General features: G+C 38.7%; 4 protein-coding genes across 9 annotated transcripts in view; 3 read left to right on the top strand and 1 right to left on the bottom strand.

The window, feature by feature from the left end:
* Nucleotides 1-1222, bottom strand: part of LOC128888328 (uncharacterized) — a 40970-nt gene extending 39748 nt beyond the window's left edge. The window contains exon 1 of the mRNA XM_054145066.1: nucleotides 653-1222. The gene's annotated coding sequence lies outside the window, so the exon portion shown is untranslated. The remainder of the gene's footprint in view (nucleotides 1-652) is intronic.
* Nucleotides 1223-3381: 2159 nt separating this feature from the next.
* LOC128888331 (guanine nucleotide-binding protein-like 3 homolog) lies at nucleotides 3382-5830 on the top strand. Its single transcript, XM_054145070.1, has 6 exons — nucleotides 3382-3538; nucleotides 3676-3780; nucleotides 3864-4619; nucleotides 4697-5277; nucleotides 5356-5524; nucleotides 5600-5830. The coding sequence occupies exons 1-6, from the start codon at nucleotides 3520-3522 to the stop codon at nucleotides 5692-5694; spliced, it is 1725 nt and encodes a 574-aa protein (XP_054001045.1). The 5' UTR covers nucleotides 3382-3519; the 3' UTR covers nucleotides 5695-5830.
* An 831-nt stretch (nucleotides 5831-6661) lies between these two features.
* On the top strand, nucleotides 6662-10110 carry LOC128888341 (uncharacterized). The gene is made up of 5 exons (XM_054145093.1): nucleotides 6662-6813; nucleotides 7085-7304; nucleotides 8676-8857; nucleotides 9360-9517; nucleotides 9892-10110. The coding sequence occupies exons 2-5, from the start codon at nucleotides 7094-7096 to the stop codon at nucleotides 10088-10090; spliced, it is 750 nt and encodes a 249-aa protein (XP_054001068.1). The 5' UTR covers nucleotides 6662-6813; nucleotides 7085-7093; the 3' UTR covers nucleotides 10091-10110.
* A 2602-nt stretch (nucleotides 10111-12712) lies between these two features.
* Nucleotides 12713-20697, top strand: part of LOC128888444 (cardioacceleratory peptide receptor) — a 51689-nt gene continuing 43704 nt past the window's right edge. For 2 of the 6 annotated variants that reach the window (XM_054145308.1, XM_054145314.1), the window contains exons 1-2: nucleotides 12713-12910; nucleotides 17830-18378. In XM_054145308.1, the coding sequence (XP_054001283.1) occupies nucleotides 18205-18378 (174 nt within the window). In that variant the 5' untranslated portion in view covers nucleotides 12713-12910; nucleotides 17830-18204. Of the gene's footprint in view, nucleotides 12911-13810; nucleotides 13830-13984; nucleotides 14014-16926; nucleotides 16974-17829; nucleotides 18379-20697 lie in introns of those variants that run through there. The other 4 variants (XM_054145313.1, XM_054145310.1, XM_054145309.1 and 1 more) reach the window with 4 other exon arrangements.

Here is a 20697-nt window from a genome sequence, read left to right as displayed (position 1 = left end):
TCTGTTTTCGAAATATAAACGACATAACATTCGAAACACATCCTGAGCCAATCTATCTTAAAGTAAAGCATGTATTGGGCTGTCTGGAAAGTCCGAGCCGATTTTTAGTAGGCAATACAGGTCTGAATCTATCGAAATGGCGGAAAACAAATAAAATGTGTACATTCCTTAGCAGGTGGAAAGGTTGTGGAACAAAATGGTACATATACAATTCAATAAATATACATCAATATTCAAATATGCCTTTGAATTTTTCTTAAAAATAGGCACGAACTTTCTGGACAACCCGATAGAAACCAATCTACCACGAATATAATATAAAAAATGCTTAGAATTTGATAGCTCAAATTGTCTCTCAAGATTTATAGAAAATATCAGGCTTCTAACGCATTCTGTTCTCATCCTGAGACTAAGTGACTCCAAAAAGTTCTTAAAAACAATCTCCCATCCATATCCCCCATCGAGAACGCATAAAATTTGATAGCTTGAAATTCGAACCTTCCGTTCTCGAAGTGAGAGGGATTTAAGATTCAAAACGCATCCTTAGATCGACGGTGAGTTGGAGAAAAGCGTGTAAAAACGCGATTGACGTTAGTTGTCACTGACAACTGTCGCGGGACACGTTCGATCGCGAAAGCGCCGTGAAACTTACTGGGGTCCTCGTTGGCACCGTGGCGTTAGGATGATTTTAGAAGACCTTGAACCACGTGAAGAGAATTCGGAGCTGCTCGCGCGATACAACACGTCAAACACTGCCGACAGCCACGGACGAGACGGTAGGCATGAATCGAACTTCGGCATCCGCGCACGCTGTCACTTTTGTTTACTGTCTGAGAACGGAGCTGCCGTCGATGGAATCGCGCGACCCCGACACGACGCGACGATTGCTTAGACTGGATCGCATCGCTCGATCAACGATCACGCGTCCTCTTCTTCAGGGACAGAGCACAGTTTTTCTTCGATCCACCGTCTTTCCAGTCGTCGATGGGTACGTGTAAACAGTCGGCCAACACCACCGCGAATCCCTTTTTGAATTTTCCACGGTGGACTGTACGTCGATGATACACTGCTACGAATTACCACCGTACACCACGCACAAGGCAACACCACACCTCTTGTCACGTTGGAGCGTCCTGCACCAGGTTCTTCTCAAAACGATACAAAACGCTCGAAGCTTGTCCGCGAGAATGCGAAAGAGACCGATTCACCGACAACGCCAGACGGCGGCCATTACAGAAATGAACTGGCCCGACGCACGCCGTCTACCGGCAACACCCGACGTTCCCATACTTCCCCCACCACCGCGGCTCTCTTAATGAATTGGACGCGGAGAGGCACGACGTTCGAACTCGAAACTATTCGAATAATTTAATAATTTCATTTAATTTTAATATTTTATAGGTATTCGAGTGCTACGAATAAGCATTACAATAAATAATAATCGAATAGTCCGTTCAAATATAATTCCTTAAGGGGGTATCCTGAATTAGGAGGTCTAAAAAAAAGCGGTTTCTCGTGAATTTTTTTAGAATGGAAAACAAATAAATAATTCTATCGAACTTTTTATCCTATTTTCCTATTATTTGAGTAGTCTGTACTGTATCCACATTTGTACCTCACAATTAAAACCTCCTATCGGCGGGAAATGCAGGTCGTAATTTTGGTTTGACACAAAAAAAAAAGGAACCAAAAGAAATGTTCATTTTCATACATTTTTCTTCTACGTGAGCTAAGAAAAACCCGCAAAAATGGTAACATGTGAATTACTGCATGTTTTAAAAAACGAACGAGTTCTTTGAGTGGAAAAAATCACTTTAACTTGATGAAAAAGTTGTTTAAAATTTTTTTTGTACGAATTTTCTTGGTTCACATAGAAGAAAAATCTATAAAAATGAAAATTTCTTTTGGTTTTTTTTTGTGTCAAACCAATATTACGACCTGCATCTTTCCCGCCGATAAGAGGTTTTCATTGTGAGGTGCTCTACAAATGTGCGTCACAGTCGACTCAGTTTCAATATTTCTTGTTGAAAAAATGTCTACAGGGTATTCAAATATGTATGAAAATGGGATAAAAAGTTCGGTAAAATTAATTATTTCTTTCCATTCTTAAAAACTTCACGAAAAACCGCTTTTTTTTAGACCTCCTAATTCCAGGATACCCCGTTAACGCTAAACTTACCGACGTTCATTTGATGAGACAATTGACTTTTTTCAATTAAATGCAACAGTATTTCAATATATCAACTAAATTAAAGATTGAAGCAATTGTATATAATTTGTATATCGCATATAAGAACTGTGTAGAAAAGTTTGCAAAACTTTATAAACAATAAAACTATGTTTGCTATCTTCATTTTATTGTTTATATAGTTTTAAGGCCGAAATTGCAAAATCGGGCCTTGGAGTCGCATCCGCCGAAGTGTAACGAATATATTAAAACCAGAATTATTAGAAAATATCGCTTCTTTGCTTCAATATCCTGGAATAAAAATCATGCTAGCATAATCGCCCTGTCCTCGTCTCTCCTGCAATTTTTGTATCGCCCTCTCTGTCCTTGTCCCGGAGTTTCCTACTTTTTCCGCAACTGTCGCTGAAGTCAACTCCGAGTTTGGCTCTGGGTCCTGCGCACCCTTAAATTCACGTACCTATGTAATTAAATTTTTTGTACTGTAAGGATGATTTCATTTACCCGCTTAAGCCCCATGTATACATAATCTAAGTCTACTTTGTACAAAAAGATCTTCCATTGTCGTCGTCGGAGAAAAAAATAACATTCCTCACGACAATGCAGTTGTGAATGACATTTCATTTAATTCAGTACGAGAACAATGTTATTATGAAAGTAACATCGTGGGAATAAGCGTAGAGAAACTATATCACTTGTTCAATGAAAATCTACGAAACAGCGATTTCACAGCACGAAATAATTTATGAGAATTTCCATTCCAATCTTACTACCACGGTCTCGTCTCTGTATCGCTGAACAACTACTCTTTTACCAGGCTGAATGAAAGTGTGAGAATTCTCATATGCATACAAGCACACCTTTCACTGTCTTTCAACGAATTTCAGTTTCTCGTTATAAATACTGAAATTTCTAAGCAATGTCAAGAATAGGATAGTTTCAATTTATTTCGAGACGATTCAAAAATTGTATTCGCCTTTCAATTGTAATTTTAATCCGTATCATTCGCTGTACTCTTTAAATTTGTCCTCAAAAATGGATTTTTAATTTCTTTTTAATTACTGAGGAATAATAAAAAATAATTACAATTTAAGATAGATACCACAATTGAACTCTCTGTAGAATTGAATTGAATTGAATTGATTTTCTGTATGCACTCAATATGCACCTAGCAATTTACATCTTATATTTACCGCACTGATTCCTAACCTATCTTTCCATCACGGACACGATTCGTGTGCACGTGATAGTTTGAGGTTTATCTTATTAGTCTCGTAAGATATTTATACTCATTGTAAATAAGTGTTACAAATTAGTGTAAGGAACTTGAAAAAATGGCGAAATTTTGTTTAAGTAAGTACAACAATTAAATAATTTTGATTCTATTCATACAAGTTAGACACGTGGGAGGTTATGTTTTGATCCAAGTTGTCTAGAACCATATGATTTTCGTAATATTTCCAATAATACTAATATTCTAATTATTACAGAAAAACAAAGCAAACGAATGCCAGCGCGGAAGAGGTATAAAATAGAAAAAAAAGTTCGTGAACACAATCGAAAAGTGAGGAAAGAAGCTAAAAAGCATCCTAAAAGTAAACAAATCTCCGTGTATAAACTGCTTTATCCGAACCTAAGATTGTCTTGATCAGTGTAAATGTTTCTTTAAATTTTACAGAGAAACCAAAGCTGATACAGGTTCCAAATCAATGTCCTTTCAAAGAAGACATACTGAAGGAAGTGGAAGCCATGAAAAAGCAACACGAAGAGGAGAAAGAAAAGCTGCGCGAAGCTGCACGCGAAAGAAAGCGAGAGCAACTCGCCAAATCAGGTTTGCAAGGATTAGTTTCCATGGCAGAACATAAACAAGCAGAACGAACAGAAATGGAAGTAGATACCGTACACGAAAAAATAAAGACTGCCGTGTCCAAGGAAGAAAATTCTCTAAAAGCATATTATAAAGAGTTCAAAAAGGTTCTAGATGCAGCAGATGTTATCTTAGAGGTTGTAGATGCTAGAGATCCTTTAGGAACTAGATGTAAACAGGTTGAGGAAGCAGTGCAATCTGCTAAAGGAAATAAACGATTAGTAATTGTTTTGAATAAAGCTGACTTAGTACCTAGAGAAAACTTAGATCAATGGTTAAAGTATTTACGCGGTAGTTTACCAGCTGTTGCATTTAAAGCATCTACTCAAGTTCAGTCAAAAAGATTAGGCAGGAGAAAATTAGGAAAGAAAACAGAGAGTATGATACAAGGTAGCACTTGCTTTGGTGCAGAATTACTTTTGTCGTTGCTCGCGAATTATTGCAGAAATGCTGGAAACGTTAAAACCAGTATTAGAGTAGGAGTCGTCGGACTTCCTAACGTTGGTAAATCTAGCGTAATTAATTCTTTGAAGCGCAGCCGAGCTTGTAACGTCGGAAACACCCCAGGTATACCATACTATACCGCTTTAAATCTAAGTGCGTATTAATTTCATTCTTTACGTCGTTTAATTTTTCATTAACAGGAGTTACAAAAGCCATGCAGGCAGTACAATTAGATTCAAAAATAAAGTTATTAGACTCTCCAGGAATTGTCTTCGCTAATCACTCTCCAGGAGAGAAATCGGACGATTCGTCCGTAGCCCTGAAAAACGCGGTAAAAATACAGTCTTTAAAAGATCCGTATACACCGGCAACTGCAATTTTGAAAAGAGTTTCCAAGCCACAAATAATGGAATTGTATGACGTGCAAGAGTTTTCGACGCCTGACGAGTTTTTTGCTTTGAAAGCTGCTAGAATGGGAAAGTTTAAGAAAGGCGGTATCCCTGATACAGTAGCGGCAGCTCGTAGCGTCCTCGAAGACTGGAATTCCGGAAAGATCAGATACTATACTGTGCCACCAGAACAACCGATTTGTCACATATCCGCGGAAATTGTTAGTCAAATAAATAAAGAATTCGACATCGAAAGTTTTGTCGCGGAAGAAAAAATGATGCTCGATACCTTCGAAGAAGAATCTGCGAAAAAGCCGACTGTTAATTCCTTGTTGATCGAAAGTACCGGTCCAGTCACGTCCGCAATGGAAATCGAGACGCAGAAGGAAGCAGTGAGTCACCTTTTACATGCATTTTCAAAATATAATTTTTTTAGTTTAGTAATCATGAGTCAATATCAATATTTACAGCAAGTTAAAATACAACAAAAGATGAAAAAAATGGAAAATAAAAAAAAGAATACAAATGAAACGAGAAAGAAAAAGACCGACCCGCTTTCTGAAATCGAAGGTAACCAGAAATTAAACAAAATGAAGAAGCTACAATTTAAAAAAGACAAAAAAGATCGCGCAAGAAGAGGTATGGACTTATTTCGAACTTATTTTATCTGAAAAGTTTGATCATTAATTACTGTCGATTATTTCAATTTTATAGAAAAGGTAGCTGTTAATTTAGCTGGTCAGCTCAACGAGTTTAGTATTTCAACCTCTGATGACTACGATTTTAATACAGATTTCGTTGAAAAATAAAATGAATGTAAAAGTATTCACTTGTCAAAAATAAAATGTTTAAAACGATTGAAGTCAACCTACCCCTCTATGAATTACGTTTGTATGTATAATGTAAATAAAAGATAACGATGTGAATTAATAAACAAACATGTTTCGTTAATAAACATTCTATTACAAGTTATATAGTTTGAATTCTCCCGCCATTTTTACGTCAACTCAAAAGCCATCTAGCGGTGAAAGGGTTGAACTAATTTTAAGAGTTTGGTCAGCGCCTCTATCGGGAAAACGCTCAAGTTTGTCCTCGAATAGTTCCTCCTGTCAACGTTAGATGGCGTCATTTGTTTATTATAATTGAAAATTAAGAGTTCAGCGAGCCAGCGAATCGATCACTGGCACCGTTTTTGAATATAAATTGAATTTTTTATTTATAATAGTTATGAAATCAAAAAAATAATTCTTTCTAACATGGTCTTATATTTTTTACTGTTAAATACACGGCAAATGCATTGTAGATTAAATATTGGTAATGCATCTTCCTTTAAAGCATTCAATGTTTATAACAATGACCACGACATCACCAATTTTGCAAAAGAATAACGAGGAAGGAATTCGTGAAATAAACCAAATCAATTTGTACCTGTATGAATAACGTTTGTATTTATAATATAAATAAGACATAACAGTATATGTACATTAATACAAAAATTGTCTCATACCTGCTCTCAAACTTAAAATAAATTTACAAATATGCGAGTACTCGACGACCCAGACGATTGTAAAAATAAATCCAGCTTAGTTGATCGATTTACATGCTTTTAAAGATATCTGTGTGTTTATCACGAGACACAAACACGAGACGTTATTAATAAAGCAAACGAAGATAAGGACGCTAAGGGGGGAGGGGGGTGGGTGCAGGAAATGCTAACTGTAAAACTTATAAACTATCTTATCATAGATGACATCAAATACGTGAGAATTTGTCCAATTGGCGCTACGTTGGTACCAGAATGATAACTGACATGATTGATAACTGACGAGCGGCGCATTACACAATTCATCGGTCATTTCTCCACAAGTCTTAGACGGTGTTAGTGTCAGACCGCGGAACGCATATTTTAGTGTCTAAAATAATACTTGGTAAGAACAGTTTCGAAAGAATTTTTAGTTATTAATTATTCTAGAATTATTAATTTGTTATTATAGTTATTTATATAGCGAAAGCCAACGCTGTATACCATTAGTTTTTTTTTATTTTACAAAGTGCGTAGTCTTTAACGACATAGTACACTAATTACTTTTTAATAGAATCTTCCCCTATATGCTATCGCTTACATACTATCCGTTGCTACAGTAATTGTTTTCTAATAAAACATTTCTATAACTACCTCTTATGTAAATTGTTTACCAGAGAAGTACGATGAGCAAGGTCGCGAATAAATCGGTTACGTTTCCCATGAAGCCCCCTGGTCAAGCAAAGGTATGGAATGTGGTTGATTGGATGAAAAAAGATAGCAATGAACCACCGATTAGGATTTCGATTCAAGAGATACCCGAAGACAGGTACGAGGATGTCCTTGATCATATGTGCACCTATTTCATTGTCGACGAACCTATTTGCAAGTGCATGAGTAAGTATATCGCATTTCCCTTTTAAAGTAGCACTTAATTTCATTGCTAATCAATAATCGTATCAGTTCGCACTAAACGCCTATTGTCTAGTTTTCGCAACTACTTTATCTTTACGAGCAACGACACTTAACACTGTGGCTCAACGCGTTAATTCGCTCGGTGCGAAAAGCATCGTATTTGGTTGGCCCACATTCACTTCTACGCGAGCAGACTTCATCTGTTGATCTTCAGCATGCACGAAACATCGTGAACGTTAATTCGACAGAAATTTCTACGGTAGTGGTATTAATTAATAAAAAGAAATTTAGTAAAACTCGCGTAAAAGAAATTTAAGAAGGACAGCCATTTGGTTGTTATGTTTTCTCTTAATTGTCGGCCGTTATCGTATCATCTTTCTATGCAACATCTGTTCGCCTTTCCTTGCCATATTTTCGCTGGCGTTTTCGGGCATTTTCGACGAAATCTATCCTGTACGATCGCTACCGAAACATCCTAGATATCCGAGTGCAAAAGTATTGATCGATAAACGACAAAAGAAGATTAAATTTCAACTGGACACGTTCGCTTGAAAAATGCTCTATCGTGATGCGTTACTTGTCAGAATACGGTAACCGGCGTGTTCTCGCATTACGCTATCGTGTGTTCTCCACAAACGTGACACCGCGAAAAGATAGAATAGCGCCGCCTGTGATATTTACATTTTAATGATATGTTTTCGAGGGATACGTGGTAAACAATATCGTGAGACTGCAACCAAAGTAATTAATTAACGCTGTGAACTCTTCGCGTGCCTCGACGGTTAATAAATACAGTTGAATTCAATAATTATGACGTACACGTGAATTTTCATAACTGTACCAAATTGGCAGTGCGCGGTGAAATTCGTCGAGCTAATTTAATGGAACGCAAGTACGAAAACTCCAAACGTGAAGTAGGATATGCCTGTCACTTCAGTTTCCGCTCGACGTGGGCGGGAGCGACGCTAATCTTTAATGCACGTACGCGTGTACAATGAATACGAGTCATCGTAGTTTATTTCCTACATTATTATTAAATTTTAGATAGAATAAAATAGTAAGAAGCGATCACAGAGCGTACATCACCTCAAAAATATTGAGCGGTGATGAGTGCTGCAATTTCCGTGACCAATACCAACCATTATCTCTCTCATCCACCTGTACTCTCGCTGCGTAATGCTTTTATTTCCTGCTACTCGTATCTCAAGATTGCAAGACGATTTCTGTTATCAATCTTCATCTGATAACACCGAAATCTTGCACTTCAAGTTTCCACGATTAACGATAATTGTATATTATTTGTTTTTCACTCGAGTTTAATTGCTAAGCTAATCGTTACATCGACTTTTACAGATGGGGCAGAGGACCCAGAGTACGTAGCACAGTTTCGAAAAACTTGGACGATGCTTTTAAACCAAGGGTTGTCCGTGGGGGCGTTCGCGGATAACCCTGATGGAGGCAAACCAATCATAGCGGGTGCCAACATACTGGGATTGACCTTCGAGGGAGAATCCTTAGAGGAACTGGATATGCATGTGATTTATTTATTTACGCCTTCGACGTGCATCGATCAATTTTCATGTCACAGTTGAATATATTGCACTCCATTCCAACGAATGATTGATCAATTCATGTTTGTTATTGACGATATAACTGAGAACAAAATAAGTCAATAAAAGTAGCATTCTGTATTTAAAAAGATCATTTATAAGTAAACGACTAATACGTTAATTCTTACCGTGTATAATTCTACACATACAGTACTCTTATTGCTCTTTCTGCACGATACGTTATCTGTTGTGTCTGCTATCTTACTTAATGCATTATTAGTTTGAACTACTAGCTATGGTTCACTTCAAGCGCATGCTATTCCGTTTTTAATTATTTCAATCTCGAATTAGTAACTATCGACAAGAATGGATCGCAACTAAATTAAATTTAAAAATCGATATATTTAAAGGGAAAATACAAAGTTGAAACGCACGAATACCACGCTTATCTGAAAATATTAATTATTAACTGAAAACTATTTCACAGGAAAAGGAAAAAAGAATAATGGTGGCTTTAAATGAACTATGCCACGAAGCTGGTGTATACAAAAGATACGGAGTAGATAGATACATGTCCGCTCTTGGATTATCTGTGCATCCATCGTTTCGGGGAGCTGGTCTGGGATATCATCTTCTTAAAGCAAGGTAGATCCTATAATTAACACGTTTGCCAGATTAAACTCGTGAAAATTTCTACAAGGTTATCATAACACTTCGTCTCGTGTCTCGCGAAAGTTAGATAATTTAACATTCGCTGTAGTATTTCATTTCTTCACCTCGTCACGATTTATTTTCGTTACTGCCACAGTTAATTCTTTTTGTTTCTTAATGAAAAGTCCTGTGACCCATTTCTGGGATTTTTATTCGCATGTCAGCTCATTTATTGATTCATTTTTTAAATACCATAGCTTTGAAAACAATGTTTCCCGGTTCAAACAATAACGTACGCGAATACACACGTAAAATAATATATGAAATGCATAAATTTAAATGGTTAATTTAAACGATTTTTGTCGCAGGGAAAACATAGGTCGCGAGTACAATATCCAAGTGACAAGTACCGTGTTCACTTCGCCGATCTCGCAGAAGCTGGCTGCACGATCGGGGTTCGAAGATCTCCTCACGAAAGAGTTCAAAGACCTCGTCGACGAGAAGGGAGAACTCTTTCCAAATATCACCTCAAAAATCGTCAAAGTGTCGGCGAAGAAGCTGTATTAACGTTGACGATTCGTCGCTAGAAAAGCATATTACACGGTAATACTCGACGAGGTCTTTGAAGTCACGAGCTAAACGGTTACTCAGTTTCATTTCGCAGTAAGTGAACTTTGAATTCGACTATAAACTTTTATACTTCGACTATAAAGTTTTATAGAGCTCGATGCTTGGGAAGACCTGGGCAATTTTTAAACATTATCTCGGGTGAAACGTTGAAAATGATAAATTTGTTTCATTGTACGAAACGCCCTTGACAATCCGCAGATGTAGCACCGCGAGGAACTGTTAATGATTCCAATGGGGGAAAAAACTGGATCAATAAAACTACTTCATTAAGTCACTGACATCGTGCATGTGGACTGAAGTCATCATTTTGTGCTGAAATATGGCGCACCGTTGCCAATGTAACTTTTTTACAGACAAAGTAAATGTGTTTTTTTCAAACATCGTTTGCGGATACCCCATTAAAAAAGGAGCAAATAAGCGCACACCATTTTTTATAATGAACGCCACAAATGTTGTTATAGGTGGCGATTACATCCTGGTTTAATAAAAAAAGTGAATCTGAATCGCAGTCACGTAAATCGTTTCTGCCTTTACGTAGAGAAAAAATAAATAGAAGATGGAACGTGTACACACACAATTTAGTATCGTATAAGTGTTGTATCAATAAAATAATAAATTCTAAGGGTAACATTCTTATTTATTTGTAATTGTAATACCCATGGAAAATGACAATGCCCACTTGGGATAAAAGTAAATGTATAAAACATTGAGTTAAATTTAATTAATCGACAAATTGAACAACGTTCTTCTTATTTATGTGCAAAATGGCAGTGCGGTGTACTAATGCGAAGTATCTCTTCAGGAATCGATTAAGCACACAAAAACAACGAATAAACTTCAAATAAACATGTTAATTATTTGACCTTGTTTTCAAGTTATGATCGTTTTCGTATTAACATGATAACTGTTTCTCTCCATGAATTATTAAAAGAGCTCGCATTTGATAAATACATGGCCGATCGAGAGAACGAGTAACATTTTTAAACTCTGAAAGCAGAACGTTTGAACAGAAAATTGTTGAAGATAAACTAGTTTCCCAGAGCAAACTATGTAATATTTTCTAGGGCACGTGTTACATTTTCGACGATTATATCTCAACATTTTCTGCGCACGTAATGCACTTATTGCGCAGAATATTCACATAAATTAGGGGGAACAGGTTTATTCAAAATTGTTCGTCGTTCAGTCATTCGTCAAATAGTCATTCACTGTCAATAAATCAAATCTCGTCTTCCACGCGCGTATTAAAATAACAAAAAATGTTCAAATACTCTGTGAACACGTAGAAACAAAACCACGTGTAAGATTTTACAAAAGAATGTTTCGTGTTTCTGAACAAAAAAATCCTAAATCTCAAAGTCGATCCATTATCACGAATCGCCTATTATTTTGCCAAACTTCACCAAGAGTGCTCGAACGGATAAAAATGAACACTTACCCGAAAAAAGAAATGTTTTATTAATAGCCCGTGCCGTGGATAAAAAGATAAGCACATGGTGGTTCGATAAGCAAAATTAACGAGTATCCTTTGAACGCCGTGTCCGGCCGGTGGGACGCGGCGCGAATTTCAATTGACCGTTGCGCTCGGTTCGCCTAACCGTTTCGTCATCGATGCGCGCCGAAATACGGGCTATCGCGCTTCCGTTTGTTCTGATAAGCCGAGGCACTCGAATGCATTCGAGATGCGCGTCGTGAGGGGGCGGCTCGTACGCGTTTCGACTCGTTAGCGATCGAACGAAGGTCATGAACGCCTAATTCGACGCAGGCCCAGTGAATCCATTTCAGGTAAATGCTAGAGAGTCAGCTTCGAGATCACCTTACGAGAATCCTCGGCTGCGATCGAAGCGCAATCTGAGGCTGCGTTTACAGGAAATAGTAGAGAAATTTTATGGATTCTAAAGCTACTAAGAGTTTTGTATCAAACTCCTTTTTGAAGTCAGTCAATTATTAATTCTACAGCAAAAGATACTCTATAAGTAGATCAAACATAGCTAAAATTCAAATGCATTATTCTAAAGAGGACTTAATCTATAAGCTTCCTTATTGCACTCGACATGAGCTGAGTTGATGCACATGAGTTTCTACAAGCTCTTCGACACCGATAGCAAAATTAACTATCGTTCGGGCAAAGCTCAGTCAGCTTACACCATGTTTCATCTCTCTCCATGTTTCACGTTAACATCTTTTCCGGTATCTTTTACGTATCACGCGTTTCCTTGTACAATGTCCTCCACGTAAATGAAAAGACCGGTGCACCATTGTTTTGACCATCAGTACCGAGGTGTGGGAAGGGTGAGAAATAAATCTCAGAAAGAGGTAACGAGCCAAAGAAGCTTGCGGAACAACACTAGCGCAATACACACCCGACGTGGACGAGTACTCCAAGAGACGCTCGTCCACGTTTCGACCAGGATCTTCTTCGCACATGCGTACAGGGCTCGCGAAGCTCCTGCACGCGCACTCCAGCGATCGCGGAAGTGTAAGTAAGAAAGCGGAATCGCCGCGAGTTTGTTCGGCAGTACCGCAGTCGCGTTCGGCGCGTCGTACGAGCAAGTACGTTCTCGTTCGTTCTGATCACGTTTTCCGATCCTCCTCTACTTTTATCTCGAAATCCCTTCGGTCCTGTCACGCCTCGGCGACACCCTGCTCCCATTCAGCCAATCGACATTTGCATAAACGGACGAAAACGGCGCGATTCGAAAGAACAACTGAATTATGTACCGAATTTAAAAATCGACACGAGGATTCTCGTCGAAGGTGAACAAGCCACCCGTGACCATTTCCTCGTGTTTTCCACGATAGTTCACGCTTGCATAATGAATAGCTTGTCGTGTGGTTTCATTTCGCTTTCTTTTTATGTTTATTTTTGGAATATCGCCATGTCTTGGGAATATCTCTCTGCCAGTGATTAATTAACGAGTATAATCTGAAAAGAATTCTCTGGGCAAGGGTTGACAAAAAAAAAATTAGGTTGACAATTCGGTAGTTTAGTGTCAGGGTGTACTCCCTCAATCGGTGACTTTAAAAGATTGATATATGTACATTTTGCTTGTCGATAAATATTTGTACTTTATGAAAAGAATTTCTTTTTCCTAAATGGATAGCATGAATTCAGAGGTTAATTGACACAGGGCATACCTTTGTTAGCAATGATCCTACGAGTCAACTCTTTGATTGATTCATCGGCAGTGGATTTTAATGTAATACAAACGTTTTCGACCCGTTCTGGTCTCTTTCAATAATTTCATAATAAAACGAAGACCTGGAAAGATCAAAGATGAAGAGGCTTGGAATGACTACATTTAAGTTAATTTTCGAACGATCCACAAGTCGAATTCGATGATATTTAAAAGTCACTGTGATTTAACGATTGTGTGATACGAGTGACAGTGACTTAATTTCCAAGTGTCTTCTGTCGTGTCAGATCGACGAACCTACAGACAAGATATTTCGAAGGATACTCTATTGTGTAATAATATAATTACATTGTGCAGTTAAGGATGCTTTAATATACAATGTTATTTGGAGAAACCTGACATTTCGAATAAAAATAAAAACCAGAGTAGTCTCAACATCGACGACAGTGTTCGATGAATACACTTAACGCTAAACCATCGACCTGAAAGAGCAAACAGAAATCAAGAAACTCGAATCTACGGTTTCTTGGATTACAGAGGTTCGTTCTCGATATTGCTGTGAGTTGGAAGTTCTCCATCGTGACGAAAGTAGCCCGACGTGTAGAACGTGTACTGTCGAAACAGTTTCTACTCGAATCCGAACCGAATTCAATCCACTAAATAGGAAATGCAATATGGTTACGTCGATACAGTCCTCTCGAAATAGATCCAGTCGTCGAAAAGGTATAAGACCGTAACCTGTTGCGTGACGAGAAGTGATCGTCGACGTGTCGGTGCTTCTTGCGATTGGAAGAAACGCATCGTTCGTTTCGAGTCGTCGAGCTTAAATATTAAGCTCCGTTTAGTTCGTCAAGACGACCTTTGAGAAGATAAATAATGCCCTGAGTGTCATTCTAACAAGCATTACTATTCATCTGCTTATCACTTAGACAATGGATCAATAAGTTTTTCTAGCAGCAAAGAAAATATTCGCATATTTACTATCGTGCAGTATTTCCACTTCCTCAAACTGAAGTATTGGCTTAATTCAAAGAGATTTCCCGTCCAAAAAATTGAAATCAGAAATCTCCTGCGTTCTTAATTCTCTTATTCCTCGCGTTTAACTCGACGGAAATAATTCATTCATTGTGTGTCGAAAGCGTTTCGCGAATGGAGAAAGGGTGCTTTCGTTGACGAAGAATCTATCGCGTATCGATCGATCGGGATAGTAAATCCAACAGGAATTGAACGCGATGGACTCGCAAAGAGAGCAATGGGGAAATGTGTGACAGAACCATGAATTAAGCTTCCAAATAGGAGACGCGAAAAGGCAGCTCAGAAATAGAAATGGGAAATAATACCTGGAAACGTTTCGCTCGATCTTCTTTGTCGAGGTTCGTTTTCCAACGGATCTGTCTGATCCAGTTCATTTTCCGCGTTCCGATTCCATTCTCTCCTCGACTGTTGGATAACAATCAGTCGATCTGATTTTGGCCACTACTCAAAATCCATTACAACGGCTATGAACTTTCAATTATCTCGCGTTCCTGATTCTATAGTCGGCGACACGCGGTTCCACTTTGACCCCGTTATTGCTTGCGTGCCCGTCAATCCCAGAGTTTAATACTAATTCGCGATAATGACAGTATAGTTTGGACCGCTGGAGAAATATATTTCGAACAATAGGACGCTCGAACCACGGTGGTTCGGATGACGGAGTTTACGCTGCGTATTGTGATAATTACGGGAAAATACAAATTTAATACTGTACATTAATTTAAAAGTGATGATAATCCAAGCGGTAACTTGTCTGGGATAATTAGCTTGGATTCAAAAAATAAAAGAGATAACGAACACGAGGCTGAACTAACGTATTCAAGGCTTTCGTAATTGGAATTCATTTTATAACGATACGCGGAAAATGGAGTGGAAAGAGGACTTGCTAATACAATATTTTAATGAGAATTTATTTGGTTATCGACTATTAAATAGAGTGTAATATTGACGGCATTCGAGATTTCAGATGAACCTTAATACCCATCACTATTACTGCACGCGAGCTCAAAGGGTTAATATTTCGAACGCGTATTTGCACCCTGAAAATATAAAGTACAAATCGTACGTTTATCTATTGATGCGATTGAAACGTTCCGTGATAATAACGAACCGATTTTTAGAAATCGTAACATGTTAAATCCCTGTCATCTCCGAACAAAGATACGCAGACCATAATTAATATTTCATTCTACGACAAAGATTCGCGCGACAAAAGCGAGACATGAATTTTAGTTCTTTAAATCTTTGCTCAACCTTTGTTCGTTGAAGTTTATATTTCTGAGGTTAAAATAAAAAAGTATATATATATATATATGTGGGTCAGTAAATGGGTGGAGAAAATATCGTCCCATGCTAGAAGAGTAAAAGAATTTTCTAGCAATTAAGCTCCCGTTAAATTTCGATCTTTAGTTTCGAGATTATCCTTAGAAATACGTCACCGAGTGTCTTCGTTCTCTGTCCACGCGCATCTACTTCTCGGATATTTCACAAAGGTACGAGAAATATAGAGCCGCTATAACGAAACTCTGCCACGTACCGAGGAAACGTTATTCCTGGTGGAACGGGTTCTCCTTTTCCGCAAATCCTGATTTTTACGAGTTCCATTTGCAACTGGTCACGTCCTTACATTTTCTGCGCGTCTAGCCGTCAACATTGTTACATACCCTCAATGGCATCGTCACGATACCTTGTCTAAGCTCCGTCGACGTCCGATTATCAGTGTCCAGAGCGAAAAGTTTGATTGTTCGGTAATTGGCAGCCTCGTCCGTTCATCGGAATCGATCCTTTCGACCCAATAACGCGTCAATTCTCTAGTGCGCGGGCTTTTCAAGCTTCGTCTCCCCACGGTCGCCTTAAACAAAAGGAAAATATCGGTTAAATTAGAATTAAAGTTTCCTAAAGATTTCACTAAAGTAAAATAAAATTGTCTCTTAAACTTGTAACTACGTTTCATATTTTTGGAACTTCATCTTTAAAGTATTGCCACTAAAATAATAATAAAAGATTCCTTTTGAAATTGTGTAATAACATTTTCAGATAATAGCATTGAATTACATAAATTGAATCCAATTAAAATTAGTTTGTTTCAAAATGAAATTTCGTTATTTCTTGATGGACGCGCACTTGACCACGCCTCGTCTAATGCGTCAGACTAATACTCGTTATTTCTACTTGCGTTTGTTTGTAAATATTAACGGTGACACGATGCGATATCTGTTACGTCAATTATACTAGCTTCTATCTAATCAGAGACACTCGAAACGAACGACGCTGTACCACGATCGAAGTTTATGAACTCTAGCACAAGTAGAAATAGCCAGTAATGGACAGACACGATACCCGAGTAATGCTCTCGCCCATTATCGCGCAACGAATTATCAAAATTCATCTTCCTTTCTTTTCCAAGGTTTTTTATCGAAAGCTATATAAACGTTACAACTTTCAAGTTTAATTAAGCAACGCATAATTACCTAAATGAATATGTATTTTATTAATATCATGATTTCGTATAAGTAATGCACATTACTAATTGTATAATTTTGGATCATTGTCGCGCATTATAATTTTGCGCAATGTATAATTAATGTATACACGAACGAGAAAACGGAAGACAATTATGAATCGGAAAAAAGTGATTGACTAACGAAGTATGTTTTAAAATAATCCACTTCAAAGAAGAATCGTTGGTCTAAATATTTCTAACGATAAACTGTAGGAGTTACGCATATTTTTATTTCGTTTTGGAAGAGTTTCATTGAAACTTCGAATTTAATGGAAAATTTGAATTTTAGTAAAATTGTGTCGTTTCACGTCCGATTGTCAACAGTATCGAGGATCAAAGTTTTCAGTGAATGTTTTGATTACACACTGATTGAAATCCTCGTCCCTCGTTGCCAAATCCAACGATATTTCCATTCGATGCTTTCAATAGAATCTCAGCAAGGTTTCCCGTTTTGTTGTCTGTACTGTGACGGCGTAATAAAAGAATGGACGATACCAATCCTTCTTCAATTTTACAGATTATCATTATGGAAACGTCGCCTTTGAAGTTCTAAATGCCATTATACTCCAGTATCCTGCTTAGCTTTACTAATTCACACAGTCAAAGTAACTCCTGTCGAAACGCATACTTAAGGATCTCCTTTATAACAGCGAATTATTTCACATCATGTTCTTATTAAGAATTCTCTTCGTTCTCTCTCGATGCGAAAGATGCTGGGACTCGGATTGAATAAAATTAAAAACATTTTAAGATGCTTCGAATCGGGGATAGAAAGTTGGAAGATCTTAAACCATTCTGTACGGGACTTTTCAGTCGAACGTCTTCATAATTCTGCACAGTCTGGATTATAAACTGTATCGAAAGTAATGATTCATGTTGAACGTTTCGAAACATCTTAAATTCTTACGGAAGTATCAGAGGTCAATGGCGTAAACTGATAATTTCTAAATTCCTAAATCTCTATTAAACGATACGTGAACAATCATTTCTCTGTTCGTTAGTCACGAAGAGCTAAGAAATCACGCGATCTGTTCTCGCTGATCATTCAAGTCACCCCTAAAAAGGATCCTTGAAACTTTATCAGCTTGGTCCTTCAGCCCCGAATAAAATTGCTAATACACTCGCGCAGATCGGGACTCGGAGGTGGCAAAACGATGCGTCAAGATCCCCCGCGTGGACTGTAACCGGAAGTGGTGAGAAAACAAACGAGAAATCGAGGACAACATGAAGTCGTCCGACGCTTAGCCGCCGGTTTTCATCTCGAAGACGATGTATTTTACGCGATGAGGTGTGCGAACACTCGTGTGAGAACTTGATTCGGCGGGGCTGCGTTCGAGACGAGTGGACGACAGTGCTGAGACGCTTTTGTGGACGACATGTCCGCGGAAGGAGACAAGGAGGAATGGGGAACAACCGAACCGAACCGAACCAACCTGGACGAACAGTGCTGCGGGAATCGAACCGAGGATCTCCTTCCGGATTTCAATGCCACCCTGCTCGACGTAAACGCGACGCCGACGGCCGAGATCGACTCGTTCTACTTTTACGAGGTGAGTTTAACCAGTCAGTTCTCTCTCCCTCCCTCTCTTTCTCTCTCTCTCTCTTTAAAACTCTTACTAAATCATTGGGAAAATTTGAAAAGTATGAAGTAAAAATAAAAGATACCGAGCCACACAACCCAAAGTTGGGAATGAAAATAATGTCTACGTAGATGTACTAAGACGTACCTTTAAGCTGCTTTTCTCCCGTGTTTCAACATCTGTCCGCGATACACGCGATGTTATGGCATATTCGCATCGCTTAAAAGGTGAAGAGCACCGGAAAATCTGAACACAAGAGAAGGGTCAGGGATAGGGGATAAACCTTCTACCTCTTCGCAAAGAACGGTTTGAATAGATTTCTGAGCTCGATGTTTCCTTTCGAAAGCCACTTTCGACTCTCTTCGACGAACTTAGAGAATCGGAGAAAGCTATGGAGCGTGAGCGCGGGGGTAAGAGGTGATAATTCTTCGCGATAAAACTGCGAAAAATCCCATCCGCCCGCTACGTCACCTTCAACTCGCCGTATAAATCCTTAACGTCTGATATTTCGGCGAGAAGTTCGCGGAGTCTTAAAACAGATGAATCGTTAATCGCGCCTGATCCTCTACACAATTCCCCGGTTGTCAGAGGGGGAATAACTCCGGAAATTATTTCGTTCAACGGTTTGACGTTTCGACGTGACGTTGAACAAGCGAGGAAGCCGAAGAGTCGCATACGAATGAATCTTTCGCGTGTCCTGTGCACGATGGGAGCCAAACGGAAGCTGAGGGTGGTCGCTAACAAAACGTTCGTTCGTTTCACGATTCGCGCATGAAACCGCCACGCGCTGATTCCGATGAGTCTTTGACGAATCGCAAAAGTTACCGTACTTCTTGTATATTTTTCTTGTTTCTTTAACCATTCGCCTTACGATTTACTTTCCAATAATGCGTGTCATAAACGATAACAGGGTCGGTCACACGCGTTGAGACATTCACGTTTCTGACACGACATTGTAAGCTAAGGTGTTGACTGTATTTATCGTATTAAAAACAAAAATGCAAGGACAAGAGTATCTCATTATATGCAGGTGAAAGGAAAGAAGTAATGCGAGTATTCGAAAAGAAACTTATGATAAATAACGTTGGAAGTTTAAAAAGAATGTTTACGAAGCATCTCGGATACCCATCGAAGAAACAGCGATCGAGTTCTGGTCGAAGGAATCCATTAAAAGTTTTCCTTTAAAAGAATCCATTAAAAGAATTGGAGGGAGGCGAAGTTCGAGAAATAATGAAATTTATCCACGTTAAACTGGCGACTAAAGCGAGTATTCTTGTAACGTCCGTGGACTCATTTTTCGTAATTCTGGAGTCACGCCACTCGTCAATCGAGGGGGCCCAATTATGTCCTTGGAAACGATTCGACGAGAACATGGCAGAGCGCGGTTCGTCGATGTCTCGAATCACCTGGCCGCTGTCAGGTAACACAGCGCGTTTCCCTTCGTAATTGGATCGGTCTATAGGAATTGATCCCCAACGTTTGTCCATCAATTAATGGAACGCGATGCAACTATGCGTCAGTAACGGAGAGCAGCTGGGAACGTAAACAGTGGCCGCGATAACCAGGAATCATCCATTCGGAGCTGCGACGGGAATAATATTAAATAAAATTTGTTTGCCGGTTTTATAACGAGCGTGCGGGAAACATTGCGCGCAAAAGCGCACGCAGTTTCAACCTTTTCGAAATCAGATAGCAACGTGTATAGGAAACGAATTGGAATTGCGCTAACGCTTTGATATTTCATACGTTCGAGAATACAGTTTCACAAATCGAAATCGAGATCTCTAAGCGCATCAATCGTGGAGGGAACGGTCGAACGGGACAGTGTTTGCGTCAACGTTTTCATTCCGCTGGTGACGGGTCCGATGCATTTTTCTAACGTTTCTTGCAACCGATATCGTATTAATAATGACATCGGAATAACACAAATAATTTCTGGATAGGAGAATAAATGTATGAACGCTATTGATTCGGAAGTAAGCAGCGCCAAAATGAAACGAATCGTTTTTAAATGTCTCACTCCGCTTTGATTATTTTGTAACTGGCCGGGTGAAAGGCGTCGCTGTTTACTTGGAATAAATACAGGTGAGGTTTCGTAGCGATATTTCTTTTCTTTTATTGCTTCCAGTGCAATCCAGGGGGTGGCTGCGTCGAAAGAAAGTTTAAACACCCCTGAAGGAACGTATTTATGGTACAGCACGGAGAAACATAATGGAAAACTGTGATAACGTGGGATCTGCGTTCTCCTTACGACCACGTAAGGTTTCTTTCATTTCGTCGCGATCTCGG

The sequence above is a fragment of the Hylaeus anthracinus genome, unplaced genomic scaffold (genome assembly GCF_026225885.1).
Source record: "Hylaeus anthracinus isolate JK02 unplaced genomic scaffold, UHH_iyHylAnth1.0_haploid 11994, whole genome shotgun sequence".
NCBI lineage: Eukaryota > Metazoa > Arthropoda > Insecta > Hymenoptera > Colletidae > Hylaeus > Hylaeus anthracinus.
The sequence above is the reverse complement of the archived record's forward strand: the minus strand, read 5'-3'. Positions and strand labels throughout refer to the sequence as shown.

What these genes read in the sequence shown, in the direction of transcription:
- LOC128888341 (XM_054145093.1), top strand. Translation starts at nt 7,094, where the DNA reads ATGAGCAAGGTCGCGAATAAATCGGTTACGTTTCCCATGAAGCCCCCT. An exon ending in ACCTATTTGCAAGTGCATGA is followed by an intron (nt 7,305 to 8,675) that starts GTAAGTATATCG and finishes CGACTTTTACAG; the next exon opens with ATGGGGCAGAGGACCCAGAG. An exon ending in TATCATCTTCTTAAAGCAAG is followed by an intron (nt 9,518 to 9,891) that starts GTAGATCCTATA and finishes TTTTTGTCGCAG; the next exon opens with GGAAAACATAGGTCGCGAGT.
- LOC128888331 (XM_054145070.1), top strand. An exon ending in AGCTAAAAAGCATCCTAAAA is followed by an intron (nt 3,781 to 3,863) that starts GTAAACAAATCT and finishes TAAATTTTACAG; the next exon opens with AGAAACCAAAGCTGATACAG. An exon ending in TAACGTCGGAAACACCCCAG is followed by an intron (nt 4,620 to 4,696) that starts GTATACCATACT and finishes TTTCATTAACAG; the next exon opens with GAGTTACAAAAGCCATGCAG.